General features: G+C 37.7%; 1 protein-coding gene across 1 annotated transcript in view; it reads right to left on the minus strand.

The window, feature by feature from the left end:
- RYR2 (ryanodine receptor 2) overlaps window positions 1-27,592 on the minus strand; it is a 6,224,161-nt gene that overhangs the window by 5,273,522 nt on the left and 923,047 nt on the right. Inside the window, exon 2 of the mRNA XM_044059048.1 lies at window positions 10,973-11,092. Coding sequence (XP_043914983.1) covers window positions 10,973-11,092 — 120 coding nt within the window. The remainder of the gene's footprint in view (window positions 1-10,972; window positions 11,093-27,592) is intronic.

Genomic DNA, 27,592 nt, shown 5'->3' on the forward strand with positions numbered 1-27,592 from the left:
TTTTCAACTTCAGACATTCAACAATTCCATCATTCACAGAGATATCGTTCGACATTCTCAACTACGGAATTGTGAGCCACGGTGTATATATATATATATATATATATATATATATATATATATATATATATATATATATATATATATATATATATATATATATATATATATATATATATATATATATATATATATATATATATATATACATATATATATATATATATATATATATATATGGGATCATAGGAAGTTGCTAGGCTATTGGCTCTGAGGCCCTTACGAGCCTAGCCAAGAATTTAGCCCATGTTCCGACAAGTCAGCACCCAATACCCCTGTCCAGCAGGGACACAGGTGGAATCCTAGTGGTGTATTTTCTGTTCCCCATCCAATTATCCAGGCTGAATTTAAAAAGGGTTAATGAGGTAGTCTGCTTGAAGTGGAGAGGGACTCAGAAGGGGGAGTCTCTGGGACACAAATCTGTCCCACCAACAACTCCTACTGATGTCACAGACCAGGTTGAGGTTGCGTATGCAGGTTACTTGAGTGGAGCTTGACTTGCGGATATGCAGCAATCCCATCAAGGCATTGTCTGCGATTGCTTTGTATGCCAGACAGAGTTCACCTGTGAGGAGTCTGTATGACACTGAGTAGATGGGCAGGGCTTTTAGCCTATATATGTAGGATATATGTTTGAGACCCTAGATTCTCCTAGTGAGAAACCTCTGTGGTCACTCCAGTTGCTGCATGTGCTTTGTGAGGTGACCTCCTTATCCTTGAATCAGATACTCTTATAATGAAGCTTTCCGTACAATGGATGCAATATGGTGGTCAAACATCAGTTTGTTGTCAACCTGGGTGCCCAAGTCCCTCACTACTGATTGCGTGCTTAGGACCTTGCTATTAATGTGATAATTTGTGGAGATGTCACTCTCCCCAAAGGGGATGGTGATACATTTTTTGGCATTTAGTTTGAGGCCATGTTTCTGGCACCAGTCATTTGTTTGGGTGAGACCATCTTGGAGAATGTCTAAATCACTAGGGGAACAGATGACAGTGCCCAGCTTACAGTCCTCTTCAAACTTGATCAGCCATAGCCGACTGGTTTTGGCCTGCACCTGAGGGAAGTATATCCCAAATAACAGAGGCCCCAAGACCAACCCTGGGGTACACTGCTCATTACAGGTCTACTGCTTAAGGTGGCTTCCCCTATTTTGACTAGGTGGGTTCTATCAGTGAACCAGTTTGCTACCCACCTGGTGACATATGGATTGATGCCTAGTTGAGAGAGTTTATCTATTACACCCGAGTGAGGAATAGTATCAAAGGCTTTGGCCAGGTCAAGGTAGGCGGTGTGCACCATCTTCCCCTCATCCATGACTTTGGTGATTGTCTTAAAGAAGTTGACCAAATTTAGCAGACATGACCTCCCCCTGATGAAGCCAAACTGTGTGGGATTGAGTTTTTGGAGGTTGCCACTGTCCTTGTTAATGATGTCCATGATAACACACTCCATGGCCTTGCAGATCAGGCTAGTTAGGCTGATGGGCCTATCATTTCCTGGATCCGTGGATGCTCCACCTCTGTGCAAAGGGATGACAGTGACTGTCCTCCACTCAGCTACAATGAAGATGGTACTCAGGCTTTGATTGAATTGGGTCCCTAATGGAGCTGCATGTTCCTGCCTGTGTTCATGTAGGATCCAGCCTGGGATGTTATCAGGTCCCATGGAAGCTTTATTTTCTGCCTTTGAGAGGGCAGTGATGACCTGTTCCCTGGAGAAAAGTGGAGGGAGGCAGGTGCTGGGGATGTCCTGATTTACTGATAGGGGACAGAGGGGTGAAGTTTTCACTGAACCTGTCTGTCAGCAGGTTGGCTATATCTACTGGATTTGTGTATGCAGTGTCCTTGACCACTAGTGCTTCCTTTGAGATTGCGGACATATGTGAAGAAGGCCATATGACTGCCTTTAGTAGATGTGGCCAGTCTGGACTCAAAGTTTGCTTTGGAGGATTTCACTAGTGCTCTTATTTGCTTGTTGAAGCTAAGGAGAGATTGCTTCCAATTAGGCACCTGCTCTTTCTTGGTCCTGGACAGCATTTTTTTTTCCTTTTATTATAGAGTTTATTTATTGCAGATGTCCAGTGGACAGGTTTACTCTTCCTTGAGAAGGATGATTTTATCCTGTTTGGTATTCCTGATTCCATGCAACTATATAAATGCTTGTATAATACTTTGGTGTAGGTCTGCACATATGTGCCAGTTTGAATGGAGGGGGAGAGAGCTGTGAAGCTGTTTATACCTTCTCTCAGGAGATTGTAGCTGGGGGGGAGATGTTGACTTAAGAAACATTTGCTATTTTGGAAGGAACATAGATGCTAGGTTATTCTTGATGTTTTGGTCAGTCTTTTATTCATTTACATCACATTTTGAGTGCTTTCATTCATTGTAAAATTTTCAATTGAACTGTATCAGAACATAATATAAAATGAACCTAAGCTTGTTATTTAACTGGTGTGGTGAGCAGGGATGGGGTATGGAGTTCCCTAATCAATGAACCTAGGAACTTAGGCTTATTGTTTAACTGGTGTGGTGAGTGGGGAATGGGTTAAGGAGATACCTAATCCTTTTAAGTACACTGTAAATGTTCAGGTTTTCATTTAGTCCTGGGGGTGTCTGCTCACAACTGCATCTGCCATTTTAACTCTTCAATTAACAGTAAGCTGTCTGTGTTCCAAAGAGGGTTGGTATTCCCTAGGGGATCTGTGACTTTTTCAATTGCTACAAATTGGAATCTGGAGAGCTGGGAGCAGGTCCAACTATGCCTGGCTATTGTGTTGTAAGGGTCTCACTTCCTGATGGCACCCACATTTTCTTTTATCTGGATCCTAAGTAGTGCTGCGGATTTTCCATTGTAGTATGCTTCACACTGAGAGCATACTACAGTGTACACCACATTGGGTGTCTCACAGTTTAAGTGGTCTATTATGTGAATAACCACCAGTGAGGTGGTGAGATGAACCATGGGGGTTTGAATGATAAAATCGCACCAGTGGCATTTCCCACATTGGTGCATGCCTGGGGGTGTGTCATGGGTGTGTGCCTATAGCATCTTTTCTGATTTGAAAGTGGCTTTGAGGGGCACGCCCTTTTAGTAGCAGAATTTTGGCAGGTTTCCAAGGATTAGGGCTAGGTCTGGGTGCTCTGCTATGAGTGTTCATTTTTTAATGAGGATGTCTTTGACATTGGTGGCATCTAGAGAAATGGGCAAGGGAAACCTTGGGGTGGTGTCTTCTGGTACCTGAGCTTTGGGGTGGAATCCATGTTTAAGGATGGGTGGGTACAGGGTTTCTCCCCTTATGATTACCACTCTCATGACTGTGGAGACTAGATCCTCTGGGTAGTGCCTTTCCAGGAAGAAGTCCATGAGACACTGGCATTTGAGGTGGAAAGAATCTTCCTCATTAATAATTCTGCTTAGCCATATGTACTCACCCTCATGATGTTCCACTTCATGAAGGGTGGGTTCTGGCTTTGGAAATCAAGGTAGTTATATTGGAAGGTGCTCTTTCTGTGGAGGGTGGATTTGAAGGTCTTGGACTGGGGATCCATGGTTAATTCCAAATCTAGAAACTGGACTTGGGTTCCTCATCCTGAAACTGTCGACTGTAGGAACTGGATGCTGGCTTCAACCTCCTGAAGGAAAGTTTCCAGCTCTGAGCTGGTGCCTTTCCACAAAAATAGGATGTCGTCAATAAAGCATCTATAGAGACTAACTTACTTAAATCCTTGCAGTTGGGTGAGGGTCTCATCCTCCCATGCACTAAGGATGAGGTTTATGTATGCAGGGGCCATTTTGGCCCCCATAGTTACTCCTTGTTTTTGCTGGTAAATTTCTTTGTCGAATACAAAGATCTTGTTGTTGAGCACTACTAAGAGTAATTCCCTAATCATTTTGATTCTTAAACAGGTGAACCGGGTGTGTCTGTGCAGGTAGCTGCATACTGGATCAATGCCTTCCTGGTGAGGGATACTGGTATATAGGGCTACTACAGCTAGGGTGACCAGTAAGTAGTCAGCGGCCTCAAATTTAGTCTGGTGGAGTAGGTGAAGTAGCAGACATGAATCCTTGAGTTAGAATAGGGATTCCTGAACTACCTGGTTCAGGATGGAGACCAGGAACTCCAAAATGTGCTGTTTTCGTACGTTTGGAAGACACTATGTGTCTGAATGGGGGGGGGGGGGTCAGAGGTGTCCATATGGATATTGGGAATCCTGAACATCCTCCCTAGTTGAGGGTTGTCTACCTCCATGAACTGGAATTACGCCTGGGAAATGACTCCATCTTTTAGTAGTTTAAGGAGTGTAAGGTCAATTTGTTGGAAGGCTGCCCTTACCTTACTAGAGGTGACTAACTCGTAGCATCGGTCAGCTTTGAAGCCTGAATTCATCTTGTTGAGGTAAACTTCTTGGTTCATGATGACAATGCTCGTGCCTTTATAAGCTTTCATGATCTGGAGAGAGAGTTGGCTGGGATCATGCAGAGGGCAGCTCGTTCATGTTGGGAAATGTCAAATCATTTGTGTCGAGGTTTCTTGTTCAGGGGGCTCCTAATATACTACTTGCACACAGTGGAAAAAGCTTGTAAGGCAATGTCTAATTTTGGATTAAAAACACTTTTATGTATTAATAAATCTTTTGTACCTCCGCTAGTTGTATCAGATACATTTACAGCATTTAAAGCAAATAAATCAGAAGAATTTAACGCAGTGGGATTAACTGACATGCAAGTTTCATAGTCCACTTGTAATGTGTCCGAGTCCCTGAGAGTGTTGGATCTGGGATTGTTACCCCCTCTCCCTGCTACCATTCATCCTCTCACTGCTGCCATGATGATTGTGGAGTTGGCCTTGAGGTGTTGCTCTGGGATCTCCATTATTAATTTATGGTTCAGTTTCCTAAATGAAAACCTGAGCATTTCCAGTGTCCTTAAATGGATTAGGTAACTCATTAACACATCCCCCGGTGCCACACCAGTTAAACAATAAGCCTGGGTTCATTTTATGTTATTTTCTGATGCTACAATGAATGTACGTGCTCAAAATGTGATTTAAATAAATAAAAGACTGACCAAAAGACATAGAATAGCCTAGCATCTATGTTGCTTCCAAAGTGACAAAACTTTCTTAAGTTTTAAATAGTTGCTTGTACTTTTGCACTAATGGTGTTACAATATATATGTGTATATATATATATATATATATATATATATAGATATACACACACTCACTCACACACACACACACACACACATATATATATATATATATATATATATATATATATATATATATATATATATACACACACATACACACATTTACATATACACACCATATATATTTGAGTGCAGAATACTTGATCACAGGTATGTTTTATTGCAAAGTTTTTTTTATTGGTGAAAATGGTCGAATGTTTACACTTGTTGAGTGGTGAAGTAGTGTAATCGTTGATTATAGGCTGTAAGGCAGTTGCATTTGTAAAGTCTGGCAGTTGGCTTAGAGGATTAAAATGCTGTTTCCTCTGGTCTGATGGTGCACTGTTTGATTCTCTCAGCCCCCATTGCCTAACTGTGTGACTCTAAGCAAGTCATTTAACCAGCACCACTCCAGGGCCAAGTCTGAAAAAGGTCTATGGAGATCAGTGCTCTCCCCAGAAAACAAATAAATAACTAAGGTAATTAGGAGCCGGTAACCATTTGTTTGTAGTGAAATTGTGTGTTTGTGGGTTATAGTATGGACTAATGAAGGAGAGAGATATGTATTATGTTTTGGTACCGGGGACCAAAGTACAGATCAATTGAGGATATATAAAAAATATCTGTACCTAATAAACATTTTATTGTACCTCTTTATCACTGAACTATTATTAGAATATATGCATGTATATATGTATGTGTGTGTGTGTGTGTGTGTGTGTGTGTGTGTGTGTGTGTGTGTTGCATGTGTATATATATATATATATATATATATATATATATATATATATATATACACACTAAGAGAGATAGGAAAAGAAAGCGAGTGGGGGAATATATTTGAAGTAGGACAGCTCCCTGTAGTGTTAGCACATCAAATTCATATCTCAAGAAAACGTGTCCCTTTCCTTAATGTTGGCTCATCCTTGGAGCAGGAATATGTGGCCAAGTCTCCACATGGTGGCTGTCCTGCAAAAGTGCTTGCTTTTCTCCTACTCTGTTTTAAATGGCAGTTTGAGTAAGTTGTGTTACAATATTCTCCATCTGTTGAGAAATATAATTTTTTGAAAAAATAGTTTATATGTCAATGTGAAATTGCTCCTTCAAAATGTTTAGACATCTGAATATCTTCAATATACTCTGTATTTTAATAGTTGCAGCTATAAACAGCTGAAAAACTAGGACATTACCACTGATCCATATACAAAAGCACAGCCTTCAATATGGATCTGAACGTAAGTAACTCTTCCTTGGACAGGATGTACATTTGTTATGTACCAGCTGGCACTTGGTGAAGAGAATTAGAGTCAACAATGGCAAATTACTGTGCAAAATTATTTATATATTTTTCCCAGCCTAGGTATTAGATGGCATCTGAATGGTACTTCACTGATCTAGCAGAGATCATCCAAAATCCTGTGTTTTTCAGGTTATCTATTTATTTATTACATAGTGGTAAATGAGTTAAATCAGCTCGATAAGGTCTTGGGAGTATAGCTTCATAAGACAGAATAAAATATATCAATGCATTTTCTATATATGAACAAATATCTGAAATACCAAGTTTGATGTATGACATCAAACATTACATTTGATACTGAGATATATTTTACATATGTAATTGAGCTTTTCTTTTTCTGTAACCCAAACATTTAGTGATTATTGTATGAATAAAGATGTTTATTACCTGCATAACACATAAAAGATGCTACTGAATAAAGAGAAGGTGTGTAACCATGAGTAAAGAGGCAAAATACAAAAGACTTTAGACTAGAACTGGATCTGTGGACCATGACTGAGTGTAACATCCCTCTAAAAGCGGACAAAAACGTAATGCTATGACTACGCATAAAGCCTCATACTGCCCGATTATAAAATAGTTCTTTTGTTTCTAGAGTGCACAAAAATGAATCAAAGTGATTTAACCAAGGAAAGCATTAATGCATGGTGGATGCAATACACAAACAGTGCAATGTTTTGCTTGATGTGCAGGGGAATTTTATTTTATAAATAGAAAAAAGTTAACAGGTCACACATTCAAACCATTAAGTAAAAAAAACTACAAGAAAAGCACAAGTATGCTCCAGTTTTCCTGTAATGGAGGCACTTGGGATATATGCAATGACTCCTTAAGGAAATCAAGTGTTTCTGAATGACCATAACCGTTTACTTTTTAATTTTTAATGGGTACATTCAGGCCAATAAAGTCAAATCCCATTAGCTGTGGACATGCATGTTTCAGCTTTTTTATTGACCTCATCAGCACAGCATAAGTGGATAGTTTTTCTATACTTCAGAAACAGTGTCTTTAAACCTAGATGATGCCCATAAACATTAAGGTGCCTGCAAAATATTTCAACTAACATCCAGACCTAAGGGAAAAATGTCACACAGACAAACCAAGACCATGACATCAAATGGAACATTTTCGCCAGGAACCCCTTCAGTAGTTTGACCAAGTGTGCACAAGCATTTCAATAACATCAAATGAAACATTTCCCTTTAGTAGTTTGCCCATGTATGCACAAGCACTTCAATGACATCCAATGAAGCATTTTCCCAATGACCCCTTTATTACTTTGACCATGTATGGAAAAGTCCTCAAATAACAAAAAATAAAGTATTTTTACCACATTTTAGCTTTGCATAAATCCACTTATTCATGTTTCTGTCACACATTACTCGTATATGATATGGTTCACTTACATATTTTATATGCACGAGACCATTTTACATTTATCTGTATGAATGAGAGTAATAAGCCAAATGTGTAAGGTGCCTCATCCTCAGAGTAACTCCCCCCGAATGCTTATGCCTTAAGCATGTTATGCTTTGGCCGTAATAAGACATGTTTACCAAAATGTCTCCATGTTTCTGTAGTCAGCATGGTTCACATACAGTGACCATATTTACACATCACTATAGTGTTTAGTGCTGACATTCGTAGAATGACACTACACACCAATGAATGGTAGGACTATGAATACCAACACTACGCATCAATAAATGGTAGGACTATGAATACTGCCCAGAGCCTTGCCTTTCAAATGATATCTGAATGGGAAACGGGAGGCAGACTAGACAGGCAGGTTTTCTTACCTCACTGAACTTAACAATCACTCCTCAACAGAATTACTTCAATGGAAATGTCACACAACCTTTGCCAAACAACAGTACTAAATTTCTCAGCAAAGCTTATTTACTTTTGCCAAAAATAGGCACCTGCAAACATTGCTGAAGGCAAAATCTGAACTGCCAACATTCTTCATTTTCTCAACTGGATTGCAGTAATTCTTATTCCATAGGCAGAGAATAAAATACACAAATAGGTTCATAGGTTAGTACTAGGCTAACTGCTCTTGTGAGCCATTTAAAGCCTAGCCAATTATCCTTTGTCAGACTCAAACCCTGCACCTTGAGTTTATAAGGCAAACACCTTAACCATTAGGCCACCCTCCGAACCCCATCTGCCCATTTATATTCAGGCTGTCCTTGTTTTTGGTGTCAGACTTTTCCTTGTTTTTATTTTCCATCTTTTATCTTTTATTAAGAAATTCACCATGATGTCTGAAACTGAAGCCTAAAAAATGTTCTGTGTATTAGTCTGCAGGCTCCTACATGACCAAACATCTACATGTGCATTCAGGGTTCAGGGGTGTAGCCAGAAATCCATTTTTGGTACTCAAAACTCATTTTGCTGCCTCCTGACCTATCAAAAATGTACTCAACTGTAAAAAAGTTGTCCCTCTACACTTCAGAAAGGGGCACACTATTTCCAGCTGTTGCCACTTATAAGCATAAGAAGACTGTTTTAAGAGGTGCACTCCTATCATGTAAGAATGTTTTGCCTAGTTCAATACCACAGACACTAGTGTAGAGAGTTCTAAATGTTCTATGCTGTTACTTCTATTAATTTTCCAGAAAGATGTTCTGTATGCCTAGCTACACCCTTGTGTGCACTCAGCAACTGCTGTAGTAGATTCTGTGAATTATTTACTTAGATCACAGAAAATAAAATAAACTAAATAAATATATACAACAAAAAAGCAGGCTAAAATCCAGGGGATAGAAGCTGTGCTTAAGAAAATAGAAATAAAAATAAATATATACATACAATTATATTAATAACCTGCATTCACAGTATCCTATAGGGTACAGGGAATGGATTAGTACTTCAGAATTCTACTATTTCAGCTATATCAATTTTAAATAATTTTTACAGCAATTAGGGCAAGCATCCATTGCAATTAAAAATAGCATACAGTTCAAAGAAACTGATGGCATTGGCTCACTGTATATGTTATAAGGAGCACATGCCATTGTTTAAATAAAAATACTGTCTACAATAAGTGCAGGTTCCTGGAGAGTTTTGGTATGCTCAGCTACAGGATGCCATGGAAATAAGTAACCAAAGCTTACATTAATGGACTACTTTGTTTTTCTGTTCTCTGGTGGCAACGGCAGAGGCTCAAGCAAGTACATTGCCATGAATTGCACCTCAAGGCTACTACAGCTATTTATAACCAAGTCCATGGTATTCAATTAACCAATATAGTGTTTCAACATCTCCTTAAAACTGAAGTTCATGGCAGACATAAAAAGAGCAACACTAGCAAAAGATGCTAGACTAGTACTTCTGTCCATATTATTACAAAAGTATTTATAGCAGCTATTAAACAGGAAATCATTGGTGCTTCCGCCTGACTGTGAAATAAACTGGAGCAAGCCAGTCAAGGTTTATCAAAAATGAAATATTTTCATATATTTCTGTATTTTCTTGCCATTTGTAGTACAGCTACTGCAGTATATGCCCATTCAGAGCTCTGCAGCATATCCCAAATTTCATTAAAGCATCTACAAAGTCCTAAATAATCTGTTCACTGATAAACATCACGTGGTACTATCGGGTCAATGTCAGCTGTGATTTGGCTAGGATAGAAAATGGTAGCATAGGTATACACTCAGAACGGTGACACTGCTCTACCTTTGAAAAAATCATTTCTGTTGAACCAACGAGGACATTTATAAATGCATAATGTTGGAAATAAACAGATATATTGCTTTATACTATATACACTGTATGTAGTTCTGCTAAGGTAGTAACATAATAAATGTGCAATATGGCACTTGTTCCAAATTCATTCCTCGAATAACATTATATCCTATGTTCTGCACATGCCTGTAGAAGATTTGGTGTGGAACTGATTCATATGGACCTAGCAATTTTTTCACATACATGCTACACAACAAAATGTACATCTAACAGTACTACTTAATTTATAAAAATGCAGCAGGACTAATACTGAAAAACATTTGGTACCTCTCACTTAGAAGCCTGGAAGTGCATTGCCACTTCAAAAGTTGACACATAAATCACATTCTACTAGAGTCTACTGCTGATTAGAATGAAGGCTCACTCAGGTCTGATAACATATGAGAAAGATCACTTCAGTGTCATTTTTAATATGTACTGTCTCTATCATTAACTTCTGATTTTCTTTTTCAGAATAACCTGTCATTTCATAGTACTTTAAGACCACTGTTTATGTTCACTAAAATCCAGTAATGCTTGATAAGTGGTACGGTTTGCTTTGAAATAACCACGTGGAGCATGAGACAATGACAAAGGCAACTGTTTCTACTTTTCAGGAATATTTAGGAACATTTAAAAGTGTAATCTAGTTTTCAGCTAACTGTAGGGTCGAAACTGCTTACCTTGGAATTTGAAGTAGATTCTAAGAAACAAAGTCTGTTGCCGAATCCCTCAGCTGCAAGGCAGAGTTTCTGCTGCTCCTTCTGTACGGTGGCTGTACATTGCAGCACGACTTCATCATCCTAACAGGGAGCAAACGAACACATTAATGCAGAGATCAGTCACACAGAACGTACCACTCTATTAATGAAAAAGAAAAAAAACTAATGTCAGGCTGCTCATTTATCACTGCTGCATATATCACACCAGAAATTATGTGTATGGGCAAGCTTAACAGAAAGCCATGACTCTGATAAAATATAATAACAAATCTAATACAAATGTAGGCATTCTATCTAAGTCACCACTACTCAGCTTAAAATAAGATCCAAACCAAAAGTAAAAGGTCAAAAAGACAAACCATTTGGGAAAAAACTGCAATAAAAACTCAGTAGTCTTCACGGCGTAACATCTTAAATGTTTCATAGTGAAAGTCCATGTAATATATGCATATGACCTTTTAACGATATTACAGTGTTTCAGCTACATGACTTCCATAATTTTTATTTTATTTTTTAGTCTTTTTGGGTACATTCAGGCCAATAAACCCACACCCCACTTCGCTGTAGAATTACATGTTTTGGCCTTTTTTTTTTGGCCTCATCAGTAAAAGCACATCTGGGTTATCAGGATACATTTTAGATATGGATGTTGCTGTCTTGTTTTTTCGGTCTCGCCAGTACAGCACAAGTGGACTGTTTGACTAAAGTATAGCCAAACCATCCACTTGTGCTGTACTGACGAGGCCAAAACTAAAACAGTTTTCCACCTTGCCTCACTTTTATATAAATTTAACAATATTAAGACTTCAGGCAAGGATGGGGCAGCAAAAAAAGGATCTGGAAAGGCTTAAGGATAATACATCCTACCTAGTAAGTTTATTATTTGAGCATGCTTTGAGACAAAAAGAATGGCAGATGACTGGAAAGCAACTATAATGAAACCCATTTTTAAAGGGAAAGGGTTGAGAGATAACCTAACTGTAACTGGCCTGTTACTTTGTTCTCAAATACTGACAAGATTATGGAAACTCTGGGGTTAAATATTGTGATGCCCCTGCACTGGCCCAGTAATCAAGGATCCTCAATCCTCACCACTAGCACCAGTGAGGGATGTGCACATTGGGAGGATAACAAGTACATGCACAGTAAATTACAATTTCCCTTAAGTACACACAGAGATCACAGTCTGTCTGGGGCTGGTTTCTCTTCCTCTCTCCAGATCCCCAATAAGACTCCCCACTGGCAAGATCTTAGCAGAGTAGTCAAGCCAAAACTACCAACACCCTCTCTACCCAACCAGTGCTTTGTGTCCCTGTCCAAGTAGCTGACACACACACACACACACACACACACACACACACACACACACACACACACACACACACACACACACTTTTCCAGTAGGGTACACTGTGGTTACATTCTTGAAGCTCAGCACATAACATTAAGTTTAACAAACACTTCTGCACCAGCAGTTTAATACACACATAACATATAGTTTTCTTACATTTGTAAGACAAGCCTATGGATCATATTAATATTCACAAATGACATATGATTATTTACAAACTTCCAGATAGCTGGGCTGGCAGTGTCACATTTCTATATAAATCATATTAATATTTTCAAGTGACATATAATTATTTACAAAATTCCAGCTAGCTGGGCTGGCAGCATTTTGGTTTGACACAAATATACTGTTAGATGACTTATAAAAATAGGATTTTTAGCAACATTTTCTTTGAATTTTAAATAATTAGACCCCAGTGTGTAAAATAAGCCCTTGTTCACAGAGTATTAGTATTTTTCAGTTCTGCATGGAAAACTAAATTCTGAATTCCTGCAACTCATGATAAATATTTCATAATAAACATTCTACATTTTGAAAACTGAAATGAATTGACAATAAGGGCACTATTCATCATTCTTGCTCAAATGCGGTAGGCGTATCTATTTTGTTTGTGATGACCATAGCTAAGGCATGATTCAAAGAGGCCATTTACAGTAATGTGCAATGCCTGTAAGCAAATTAAGTATAAAGAAATGCAATTGAAAAGTAGTTTTAAAGTGGCACATGATAATGAAGTGTTATTACAATTCATAGTCCAATACCTGCACTGTATACACATCTGTTATTAAAAGCGTTGCTGCACATCTGATATCTACTTTGTAATCCACAAACCTGCTCCCCCAGTGATCCCTTCAGTAGTTAACTATGTATGCACAACCACTAAATGACACCAGTTTCCTCATTGATCCCTTCAGTAGTTTAACCATGCATGCATAAGTACTTAAATATTTCCACATCAAGCTCTTCATTAGTTTGTCTACATATGCACAAGCAATCAGATGACACCAAAATAAATCATTTCTCCAGTGATGTCTTCAGTTGTTTGTCTACGTATACAGAAGCACTCAAATGACACCAAAATGAATTATTTCCCGAAAGATCCCTTCAGTAGTTTGAGTCGTTTGACCACGTATGCACAAGTACTAGCTACAATAAAACAACATTTCTTGAAGTGAAGTCAATAACTGTACCTCCTTTTAATAAGTATAGTAGAAAATATTCACTTTATTCCTTTCCAGTCAATTTGCCACCTAACTATTATATTCCCCACGTAAATTAGTGCTTACTAATTTAATTTCAGTGTGTTTTATGCAATTTGTATTACATTTACCTCCATGAATCCTAGTAATAAGCAAATGTACAATGTCCCTCCTCATCACAACTCTCCAACTAGCACTTATGTCTTAAGCACATAACACTTTTGCCATGGGGAGGCATGTTTACAAAAAGGCCTGCATATTTCCATAGCCAGTGTGAATGACCTCCTCTGATCTTATCTGCATAGAAACATAGCACCGCTCTTTGCAGATTGTCATTGCAAACATGTGAAGGGCAGGTCTATGAATACAGCCCTAAATCTAAACTCGAGTAAAAGATAAATTTGGAAGATACAGTCATCTAGAAATATAATTTTCAAAAGTGCTGTGATGCATTTCTGTGGTATAAAAATAAAAAAAAAAGTTAAAGGAAAGTTTGTAGCGCACTACTTCTGCAAAAGGTAGCTGTCAATAGAAGCAGTGTAAAAAAAGCAAATAAAATTAATTGATGATCATTTTATAGGAGAGCAAAAGCCCCTGTGAATTCAATGGTTGAAGTTTAACCACACACACCATCACTATTAATATAGTCAATTCCCAGACTATACACACTTCAGTGGAAAGAAACAGAAGAAGTTTAGGTTGTTTGTGAGCTCACACTGACATGGCTGTTCTTATTTAAACATCCTTTTTGCAAGACCTAAGAAACAGTATTCAAAGGAACATTCTTCAAACCCAAGAGTTTTAACAGATATATATATATATATATATATATATATATATATATATATATATATATATATATAAAGACCTAGATTCTAATCTTGTACATGTGTGCTTTTTTCAGTTGAAGCGTATTCGCCTACCAGCCACTGCTGCTGTGCACATGGTGCAGAGATCTAATGTAACTTTATCCTTCACACTGTCATTTGCAGTCAGGTAGGACAGCTACTCTGTAATAAATTAGATTAAAAAAATAATGGTTTATAAAATCAATCACTTTCTCTACCCTTTTTGAAAAAAGCAGACAATTTTAATTACATGTTTATCTACAGAAATGGATTTAAAATCACAGCAGGGCAAAAAGCCACCTGATCCGGTGACTCTTCCATTACAATGATCTAAAGCATACCTCACAAATGCCATGATTTAACCACAGTGCTATGATTTTTTACCTCAGGTCTTGCCTTGTTCCTCCTAAATTTTCTGACAGACCTGTTCAAGAGTGTATATATTATTAAAAAACTGAAATAAGTACATATAAATATTTCTTGTCGGTAATTATATGGAGTCTAGCATTCAAATATCCTTTATTCTAATAAATAAAGAACTGCTCTTCTTTTTGGCCCTCTGCTCTGATTTTTTACAGTAATCAGTATGACTTTTAATGTTCAGAGGATGGGGTATAAGCTTATGAATATGTATATTTTATATGTACATTTTATATGCCATTTTACTCACTTTTGCTGTACTAAGCAAGCTTCCAGAAATCTGACTGACTGTCTTAGCAAAGTCTCACTGGATCCATCCCCCCTGCACCACATTAGTAATGGGTGATAACCTTAACCCTAATGCTGACCCTTCCCCCAACCCTAACCTTCAGAAAAATTTGCCTGCAACACGGTCACTATACCAGACACACATGGACACAAAACAATCACAAACACAGACAAACAACACTATCTAACCTCTAACCTAATCCTGACCCTAACCCAAAAATACACAAACTCGCATACAAATATATAACACCTATCCTTCACTCATTCCCAACTTTGATCCTAACCCTAACTCACATACACACCTTCAGTTACTCTCACCCCTCCAACCCCACTTACCTATCTCAACATTACACACCATCGCCATTTCCGCCGCTTGGCTATCCATACCACTGACATTAAACCACACCACAGCATTCAACAAAATGCAAATATATATATATATATATATATATATATATATATATATATATATATATATGCAAATATATATGTGGGTAGTGCATGTCTATATGCCTATAGCATTGTTCAACACTGCCATTCTGTTGATTCTGCTTCTGGGTATATCCATGTACTTTAAGGTAATCTTGGTGTTTGTAGGGTATGTTCAATGGGTGCAGTCCCTCAAAAGAGAGTTCCTTGAACTATATTCTTCATTTCTAATGTTGTTTAATTCATGTTTACATGCAGTGGAGTGATTATTCAGTAAATAATGTCCAAATATGTCTGACTTAAACTGTTTTGGATATCTGTATGTAAATTCAGTAATAATCCATTCAGTAGGCCCGTATCTATATATTTGTAATGTAGTCAACAAGAAAACATAAATGTACGAATGCTAGTTATAGTCCCAAAAAAGAACATGACTAATGAGATCTACATAGCAGTTACTGGCAACTGTGCTGCTGCGTAAATGCATTATGTCAAAATATTTATTTACACTTTTGACTGGGTTAGTAGCTTCTTTTCATGGGAGACCTGAGGTGACATTTACACTACTAGGGGAAATTTGGCCAAGACATCAGGGAACTTCCCTTACTCTTCCAGAGCATAATGGGACACAATTTTATATTACACTTCCTGTGTTCTTGTCCGGGCATGGAGGTGGCTTGGAGAAACAGGAAATTTGTAAATGGAGGAAAAAGAAAGTGATGATGTGTGTGCGTGTGTGAGGTAAACAGCTGAGATGTCAAATGCAACAGAAACAGAGTTAGAAGTGAAGCTGAGAGAGGTGGATGGAGAGGAGAGTAAAGAGAGTGGTACAGAAATGAGCAAGAGGCAAAATTATAGAATTGAAGTAGATATGGCAAATTTGGACGTGATTTTTCAGCAAAATTTGTCTGTATCCGAGTCTGAAACACCAGACTGTATTGTTATAACCCTCCAGTTGGGAGGGTTGCAGGATGTCTGCTTAAAAGAACTAATAGAACAGAGTGAGACAGACAGTGAGAATGCAGCATCATGGGAGAGATTATGGATAGAATCCAAGAAGAAGAAGTACAAGAATTAAGGAAGTAGGAGATTATTTGAGAACTGTGTGTAGAGATGCTTTGGACATTACAAAAATCTATGACAACAGAGGTCTATGCACTGGGGGGTGGGAATGTGGTGTTGTACTGAAAATGCAAAATGACAAAATAAATGTATTTGCCAAGTATAATTAATGTGGAAGGGAATAAGGGATTGGTTAGATATTAGGGACTACCAAAGACACGTTTTTTGTGTGGAAAAAATTACCATTTAGTAAACAATTGTGATAAAAGGAAATATTTCACTTGTGGTAAAATGGTTTACTATCATATAGTCGAATCTATTCCATTTGAGTGTTAAGATGTCTGAATCACATGTTCGGAAATCTCAACACCGAACACAAAAAATGTTGAAGGCAGCATTTTAGTAAAGTCAAAATTTCAAAAATGTTGACTTTACTGAAATGCTGTACTTCTGCTAAACATTAACAAACAGTTTTGCAGGGGGGCAAGCCCCTCTGCACCCCACACTCCCCCTACTTATATATACAAACTCTGAGATCGCACTACAGTGAGGGAAAGGGTACATTTCCTGATCCCCACTATAGTGCAATCTGCACCACAATGTCAAACCTTACAATGGTGAATGCTTGCTATTGTATGGTTCGACATTATGGCATTCATAATTTCAGTTCGGCCAAAGGCAGTTTTGCTCAAATGTCAATCGCACAAAGTGTGATTGACAAAGTGATTGTAACCCTGGTAAAATATGTCATGAAGCAAAAAAAATGTGACCAAAAATGTATAAACTGTAAAAAACTAGGGCATTCAGGGATGGACTGTAATGAAACGGAAAAGGATACACAGGTAACAATAGCAGAACAAAATAGAGAGGATGTGTAAGTAGATAATCCAGAAGAAATGCAACAAGACAAAATGACTGAGACGGATATAGGAATGGCAGTAAATTAAAATATACAGGAATTGAAGAGTAAAGAAAGGGAGATAGAGGAAGAAGTAAGTAATTCAAGTGATGAAGGGGGTGATAAGTAGATAAAAGTCAAAAGTAAAATAAGTTCTATTGGAAAAACAGTGAAAGACAGGAAACACAAATTCAAAAATATAGGTATAGGAGGAAATAAGAAAGGGAAAGGATAAAAGTAACAAGCACTACTTCATAAAGTGAGAATCCTAGCCATTAATGTAAATAGTTTAAAGAATGTGCAGTGGTGGCTAGGAGTTTTGAAATGGTGTAAAAGGCCATATATGGACATCATAGTACTAACAGATATAAGAATAACAACAGAAGATGAAAGAATGCAAGTTAATGGGTTATGGGAAGGCAAAGTTATACGGAACCTAGGAAATGAAAAATGTTCAGGTATAGCAATTCTGTGTAAAAACTGTATATAGATTCTGGATTATACATTAGTAGAATTAGGAAGATGGAGGAATCAAATATATAGGATAACTGTTCTCTACACATACATTATACAAAAACAGAGATTGAGTATAAGAAAATGCTTGATTATGTGAGTGTAAATATGCAAATAATAGTAATGGGAGACTAATTTTGATCTAAACCATAGGCAAAATGAAGGGGCAGATATAAAAGTTATTTCTGATATGGTTAAAAGCTGTAAAATGCTTTTTGTGGAAAAGAAAACATTGGAAATATAGAAGGCGTAATCCAAGAAATTAAATTTATTACTTTATAGTACTAGAGAGCTTAAATTTATTATGTCAAGGAATTAATTAAAGGTTTCTCAGATCATGCAGCAATCTGAATAGAAATTCAAGAAATAATAGGTTATATAAGAATAGGCAGAGGTATAAAACGAATTAATGAACCAGACCTAAATGAGCACGTGAAGGAAATAATACATTTATGACTAGATCATATAAACATGAGATGATTTTATAAAGATTGGACAAGCTGGTGGATCAGTTTAAAAGAAAAATATAAAAGGAGATATTAGAATGGCAAATAACAAAAATATAAGATAGTGAGTAATATAAAGAAATCAGTAATCAAGTCTTCGACTTGATGCATAGTAGACCTTAAAGAAGAATTTCTAGAACAAGAAAGAATTTTATATTAAATGAACCCAAAAAAATGTTATTTAAACAAAGATATGTTTTACAAGGAAGAAAGGAAGAGGTAGCACCATATCTAAGTAAAATGATTAAAGAAAAAATAAGAATAATAAAAGAGTTAAGGAGTGAGGAAGGATGTATACTGAAAATACAAACAGAAATTATGCAGATAGTTAAAAGGCATATTTTTAAAACCTTTTCAATAGGTGACACTATAAGAAAAAAAAAGACGGAATTTAAAAAAATAACCGATGAGGATAATAAGAGAATGGAAGAAAAGATTACAATTACAGACTTTAAAGATCTATTGAAAACAGTAAATGCAGAAGCAGCCACAGGTTTAGGAGGACTTGAATATTTAATGTATAAGCACATGCAAGAGTGGCAAAAGGAATATTTTTAAAGGTATTGAATGAATGAATACTTTGAAAACGGTGTAAATGATGAAAGAATATGTATATGAGCAATGAAATTTATATGGAAAAAGGGAGAAAAAACAGACATAAAAATGGAGATTCTTAGTATAAATAATGTGGATTATAAGATCTTTATGAAAATTAGAGAAAAAAGAATAATAAGTAAGGTTAATAAAATAATGACAAACAATATTTGGAATAAAAGAAAAAAGAAGTCAAGAATTATTAATGTTAATAAGAGAATTGGTTGACATAATAAATAGGGAAACTGAATTGAAAATATTAATAGGTGATGTAAGTAAAGCATTTGACAAGCTCCAGCATGAAGCACTATGGGACATCTTGACAGAATATAATTTAAGTGATAAAATAATCAATGTGTAAAAATCTGTTTAAAGTGAGATTGGTAATAAATGGTTGGTTAAGTGAACAATAGAATTAGAGTCATATTATTCAGGGGTGTCCAGTAAGCAGTATAATATATGCATTAATTATGAATGTGGTAGATTCCAATATAAATAGGACATTAGAGGAAGCTAATTATTGTTCACCAGATGGAATTCATATTCCAGTGATCTCTTATATGGATGATTTAGTACTAGTTGTGAAAAACAAACAGTGGATGGGTATAGCTATTCAGATACGTAACAAAGAATTAAAGGTGATAAAACCATGCATGCGAGGCTGTAGAGATTCTGACAGACCAGCTCCAGCAATCCAAACCTTGTTCATAAGTGCTTTCATTTTATTCAATAACAAAATTTCATCAGATAAACATACAATGGCCTAATGACATTTAAACACACCTTTAAAATATCATATGACCAACATTTTCAACTCATGAGAGCAACTTAAAATTATGTGACAGCTGAACCCTTCTGTAAATCCTAAGTCAGACAGTAAAAATCACAAAGTTAAAAAAGTAAATATACACAATAGCAACCCAAATCCCTGAATAGATCATTTTAAATCATTTTAAATAATGTGAATAAAAACGGAGAAGTCAGAGTTCACCATGACACTGTTTTAATAAAAACAAGTAAAATAAGCACTTTCATTTGATACAATAACCAAACTTCATCAGACAAGCATAATACAATGCTCTAACAATAAATAGCTCCATTTAAGTCATATGTTCACAAAAACTCCTCCCCGAGATTGATCAGTTAATTAACTGATTAGTTAGCAACATACATCATTCAAACCTGGTTGGTTGTAACAAATCATTAATGTAACTCTTGATCCTTTGGTGAGCTATATTTACCTCGTTCAGAGAAATTGTTTCATAGTTATCAGTACTTAACATTTTTAACATACCTGCACTGTAACTATCAAGCTCCATAAATTACCAACCCCCCTTTGTCAGGTTTCATCACCCGAACATTGCATGCTTTTATTTTTAGAAGGGGTCAAAATTTGAAGAACATCTTGGAGCTGGACTGGGAAGTTAACATTAGGCGGCCAGGTATGTTTAAATGTGAAGCCATGCCCCTATTGTAAGTACATAGAATTCCTTTTGTATCAGGGTACGTAAATACAAAAGTAAGAGTAGATATAATTGTAATTCAAAATGTGTTGTGCACCTTGTGAGATGTCAGTCCTGCCCTAGTTTTTATGTAGGGAAGACTGACCAGAGACTGAGGGAGCATTTGTATGAACATACATATAGTATCAGTGTGGGAAGAGGCGTGGTCCAATTTCTTTAAAGTTGGAACAACTAGAATTATTTTGGCAAATGAGGTTGGATGCATACAACCAACCAGGTTTGAATGATGTATGTTCTATACTTTGCATGCTGAAATTGAGAAGTCTGGTTAGATGAACAGTTCAGTATGAATATATTTATTATATTTTTTAGTGTTAAAAATACTAGAAAAATGCTACATTTGAATATACTGCTGTTTAATTTCATGGTTATTTTCTATGGGGGTTGTGTGCCTAACTAATTTAATTAACTGATCAATCTCAGGGAGGAGTTTTTTGTGAACATGTGACTTAAATGGAGCTATTTATTGTAAGAGCATTGTATTATGTTTATCTGATGAAGTTTGGTTATTGTATCAAATAAAAGTGCTTATTTTACTTGTTTTTATTAAAACAGTGTTGTGGTAAACTCTGGCATTGCCATTTTTATTTACTTTTCAAGAGTGTTTTTTGCTTGTCCTGTCTGTTTAAATAATGTAAGTCATATTGACAACTTAAGTTTAATGCAAATTCCTGGCCAGGTATAAATGATCAGATTTCTGTCAGTTGCCTTTTAAAACTGAGACATTGCAAACTTGTCACTGCTGCCATTGTTTACAGATTTATTAATTTATTTATTAATTCATTCATGCTTAAGTATATTTTATATTTTTATAAAAATATTTTTATCAAAATGTTTCTAATTATAGTTGTATGCATTCAAGTTAAGTGACAAGAGTTTTAAATTATTTAAAAAAATGTAAAATTATTTAAAATGATCTATTCAGGTATTCAGATTGCTGTAGTATGTATTTACATTTTTAACTTGGTGATTTTTACTGTCTTTGACTTAGGATTTTCACAGGGGTTCTCTGCTGTCTCATGATTTTAAGTTGCTCACATGATTTGAAAATTATGGTTATATGATATTTTAAAAGTGCATTTAAATGTTGTTAGGCCATTTTATGTTTATCTGATGAAGTTTTATGATTGAATGAAACTATAGCGCTAATCAACAAGTTTTGGTTTGCTGGAGCTGGTTTGTCAGAATCTCTGCAGCCTTGAGTGTGTGCTTTTTATCAGTTTTGTGTCTTTGTTTTTATATTTTGTTTGTTTGAAAGAACTAAAGGTATTAGGGCTAAGTATTAATGAAGAAAAAAGTAAAGGATTGAAGTTCTCTGGAAAAATGAAAGGTATTCAATTTAATAAAGAAATAGAAATTCTGGGAATAAAGTTTGATAGTGAACAACAGAAAGTCACACAATGGAAGGATATGATACTTATTTATTTATTTATTTTTTATTTTACATTTGTTAACCGGGCTAGTCCAACTGGATACAAGTCCATTTTCAGTGGAGGCCCGAGGAGAAAAGCTCCACTAACTACTACTTAACAAGATAAAAAATATACAAAAACTTATACAATAAAAATAAGAGTAAAAATAAAAATAAAAAATAAAAACAATGTCATAGGTTAATTTCAGGCTTGAAATAAGAAGTATGTGTATATTCTGGAGAACCTTTAAACTTTCATAAAAGAAAATATATTTAATTAATTCTGTAGTATTAGGTAAAATGGCACATCTGGTAAGTGCATTTATGATACCACCAGAGTGTGAAAAAGAATTATTGAATGTGTTATTCATATTCATAAGGGGATCTAAACTGAACCCAATTAAAAGAGGAATCTTGTATGTTAAAAAGGAAAGAAGCCTGAGTCTAGTAAACCCAGTTGTATACATAGCTTCATTAAACTTATATAAAATAGGAATACAAGAAAAAGGAAATTTGTTACTAAAGATTGTGATGTCTCCTCCTCTGGGCCAGTAATCAGGGAGCCTGAATCCTCACCACTGACACCAGTGAGGGGCATTCACTTGGAACAAAAATAAATTCACACAGTATTTCCAGGTGCACCTCACTGCACCAAGCACAATTTCCCTTAAGAGCGCATAGGGAACACCCTCAGTCCAGGGTCTGAGTTTCTGTCTCTCTCGCCAGGCCCCCATTAAGACTCCTCACTGGCATAGCTATAGAGTTGAGTCCTCAGCCGAGTGTCCCAGACCAAGTACTCCACCACCCTCTCTATGAAACCAGAGCTCTGTATCCCTGTTCCAAGTAGCTGACACACACTCTTTGAGATTTGATTTTCACTTTTCACACACACACACACACACACACACACACACACACACACACACACACACACACACACACACACACACACACACACACACACACACACACACACACACACGCAAATACCTGGGAAAGAATGACACAGATTTACTAGATATGCCTCTCTGCCCAGACTATAAGGTGGTTACTGCCACCAGGACACTCCAGAGCCAACTACACTAAGGCTCTTACAAGGGTACCCAATTATACTGAGTAAAATTAATATTAATGCAATAGTAGTGTTTGGCCAATGCAGTAAGGCTTTCAGGAGAGGCCACAGTATCACCAAATAAATATAAGTACTCTCAAAGGTTAATATATTCTCTAAAGGACCAGCCACAATGAAAAGTTTAAATATATTTAATAATAACTAATTAAAGAACATGAAAATACTGAATATCTGTTTACAATAAATAGCAGAGTTTCAATCATAGGAAATATTAAAATAACACAGATGAATGCATTCAAACAGATACATAAAAACAGTACTTAACTAATCTCATTATATTTTCCTGACTGATATAAAGAATTACTATTTTCTGGTTACATACTAAAGCAAGGCAAGATGAAGTGGGTGAGTGATCCTTCTATGTCAGGTTTCAAAAACAGACTGCTATGAGACTTCTGTCTCATCTAGTATTAATACATCTTCTTAGTGCTGGATTACAGAATGACATCACATACTTCTGGTCATCTGACTTCTGGTTCCCATACTACCCTCCTTTACTAGAAACGGAACCAGAATATTGCATATATGTGTTAATATACACACAGACAGAGCTTCACTAAGATGTGTTATTGCATCTGGAAGCCATAAAAACATTTCAACACTTCCACCCTTCCACGGCAGCAATTAGTTCACTGCTAAGTAAAATACAGTAGGATTCCTAGTTCATGTTTTTACAGACATTTCCTCTCTAGCTGCAAACAGAACTGTAAGATACAATCTTTATGGCCTAAATTAAATAATTTAATTTAATGTCAGGATATTTTTCTAAAAGTTAGCTGGGGCTGAGCTTAACCTCTTCTCTTCCAGTATTCTCTGTTACAATATATACATTTAATCAATTATAATAGTACAGTGTGACATACATGTATGTTTTATTCTGTCCAGCAGGACACACTGTTGGTACATTTTTAACACAAGCCCCCTTACACATACATTTTTCAACAAAAGCATCTGTACAAATCAGTTTGATATACAAATGACATATAATTCCTTGCAAGACTGCAACCAGCTATGCTGGCAAATGTTTCACATCCACTGCCCTACTTCTCCTGGCATAGGTGGTAATACCTCACATCATCACATGTCTCCTAACTTTGAGGACTCAAGCTAGTTTCTCAAGTGACCCTGGAGAAATGTGACTTCAGAGAAATGAGCCTGTTTGGGAAAACATTAACCTATATCCAGTGTTGACAGCCCATCTGCATTGGCATTGCTGCGGACACCAGTACTGTGATCCACTGTCATATCATATGCCTGCAACCCTAGGCTCCACCTTAAGAACTTGACATTTTGTTGGCTGGCTCAGTGTAACCATGTTAAGGGATTGTGGTCTGTAACTACAGTGAATTTCCTTGCAGACAGATAGGGTTGAAGCTTCTGCAGTGCCCATACTATGGCTAGACATTCTTTTTCTACTGCTATATAACATTCCTCCCTAGGTTGGAGTCTACAGCTGTGTATACCACTGAGTGCTCCTCTCCCTCTGAGGAAACCTGACTGAGTACAGCCATCATCCCGTGGTTCAAAACATCTACCTGCACAACAAATTATTTGCTTTAATCTGGACTGGCTAACACAGAAGGTCCTCCTAAAGCCTTTGTAAGCTTTTGGAATACCTGCTCGCAGGCTGGTGTTCACACTACCTTGTCTGGCCTGTTTTTCCTCATCAGGTCTTGGAGGGGAGCAGCTATTGTACTATAACCACAAATACATTTTCTATAGTACCCCACTGTCCCCAAGAATGCCCTCGCCTGCTTTTTGGTAACAATGGCAAGCCATGCCTGAATAGCTTCCATTTTGACAGGTTTGGGCCTGATCTTACCACTCCCCACTCTATATCCCAGGTAGGAGACCTCTGCCATTACTGGGATTAATGGTCAACTCTGACCTTTGCAGTCTGCCTAGGACCTCCCTGACATACTGAAGGTGCTCATGCCAGGAATGACTGTAAATGACACTATCATCCAGGTAAGCAAGGACATAGTCTCCTGCTCCTGCTAGGATATGATCTACCAGTCTTTGGAAGGTCTCTGGATCATTTTTATTTCAAATGGTATCTTTGTGAACTTGTATAATCCAAAAGGAGTCACAAAGGCTGACCTCTCTCTAGCGATGGCAGTCAAGGGCATCTGTCCTAAGCATGAGGTAAGCAACTGACTCTGTGTGACTATTTAGCTTTCTACAGTTCACACAGAACCTGGTGCTGCCATCTTTCCATAGTACCAGCACCACTGGGGAGGCCCAGGGGCTGATGGACTCCTGGATTACCCCAGTTCCAACATTTCCTGTATCTCCTCCCTCAGAGTCTGCCTGACTCACTCAGGCACCCTGTAAGAGACCTGCTTGTTAGGCCTCTGGGGTCCTGTATCCACATGTTGCTGCACCAGGTGGATGCATCCAGGTTTCCCAGTGAACATGCCCCCAAAATGTTGTAACAGTCCTCTCAAACCTGGGTAGGGGATAGTCACTGGGACATTGATCAGTCACCAATTCCCCCTCAAACTCTTCCTGCCATCCACTGCAAATACTCATCACCCCATCATGACACTGCTTCATTATGTTAACAAGGTACAGTTTGTGCCCCTGCCTCCTGCCTAGCAGTTCTACAATGTAGTTAACATCACTGACCTTCCTTACCACGTTGAAGGGCCCCTCACAACCTGCCTGCAACATATTGTGTCTGACAGGAATGAGAATCATAACTTGCTGCCCCACAGCATACTCTTGGACCTTTTCCTGCTGTTGGGCTCCTGACAGGTTCTCCTGGAGGAAGCCCATGAGCTCCCTAAGTCTTGTCCTAAGGTTTAGGACATATGTCACAACAGACTCCATGTGGGATTCACACTCACCCTCCCACTCACCATGAATCAAATCTAAATGCCCCCTCTCCCTATGCCCATACAACAACTCAAAGGGTGAAAAACCTGTGGATTCCCGGAGTACCATTCTGTATACAAACAACAGATGGGGCAAATATTTGTCACACTCCCTCTTAAACTGGTCTGTAAATGCCCATAGCATGGTCTTTAGTGTAGAGTTTAACCTCTCCATAAGACCATTAGCCTGGAGGTGGTACAGGGTGGTCTTTATGTGCTTCATCCACAGCACTCCCACAGAAAATCCAGCAATTCTGACATGAAATTGGCACCTCTGTCACTCAGGATTTCTCCCAGGGAAACCTGCCCTGCTGAAAATCTTTAACAAAGCATTTGCCACCTTCAATGGAGGACAGAGCCACAACCCCAAGGTATCCAGTAGCATAATATACTACCACGAGTATATATGGCTTCCCTGTTGAACTTGGGGTACTCAGAGGCCCCATATGCCATGGCATGTAAATGGTCCTCTGTACTACTTATAAATGTTAAGAATTGCTTTGTACTGTTTTCATCTAATATTGTATTGTATCATGGAGCTTTTCTCCCCGGGCCTCCGCTGAAAATGGACCTGTGTCCAGTCGGACTTTCCCGGTTAACAAAAATAAAATAAAATAAATAAATAAACAATATCCATAGCTACCCTCTAATATGGCTCCTCAATCACAGGAAAAGGAATCAAAAGAGCCCTGACCTTGCCTCCTGCCTTGCCTACTTTTTAGCACTGCTCACAGGTCCTGTAGTAACCTGTTACATCCCTTGCAATCCCAGGCCAATAAAAGTTCTGCATGATACATCTCTTGGTACACTTTATGCCCATATGACTGCAAAAGGAATGTTATGGGCTATGGTAGACGTGCCAGACATTCGGCTCTAGGCACTACCAACTGCTGTATTACATCACTCTCTAGCCCTCCCTCAGGGGTCCACTCTCTGTACAGTAACCCACTGTTCCACTATACAGACTCCCTATTTCCTTGAGAGTCAGGCGCCTCTTTAGCTACCTCCCTCAAGCCTCATAATGTTGGGTCCAAGAACTGAGCCTGTCTCAGCTCTATGTCTCTGACCCTTTCCAGCTCCCTTTCCACATGAAGCCTGGTATCCTCTGACAGTAGTGCCTCACTGTCAGCCTGGGTACTACAACTCACCTCTACCCATGCAGTCACTCTGTCCAAGGGAACATCAGTACCTACCAGCAACTATAACTCACCTTCAGTCTCACTGTTACAGCGTAACTCCCTCCCTGAAATAGCCACCTCACCATCCCTAGTTTCAGGTGTGGGGTCTGTCTGGGTCTCCCCCAGGCTACCAGCCCTACATGCCTGTCTCCAAGCCTGACTGTGGTTTACTGCATGCACATAAGACTGCATTATCAAAATCAATCCCTATCAAGAGATCTGTAGGGATATTCTCAAACACACCTACTTGCTTGCTTCCTTTTCCACCCTCCCAGTCAAGGTGAACCCTGGCCAAAGGCATTTGGAATGGAGTCCCCCCTAAAGCACTGACTGCAGTGCACTGCCCAAGCAAG

The sequence above is a fragment of the Protopterus annectens genome, chromosome 1.part2, assembly GCF_019279795.1.
Source record: "Protopterus annectens isolate FY-2018-M chromosome 1.part2, PAN1.0, whole genome shotgun sequence".
In the NCBI taxonomy this organism is placed as follows: domain Eukaryota; kingdom Metazoa; phylum Chordata; order Ceratodontiformes; family Protopteridae; genus Protopterus; species Protopterus annectens.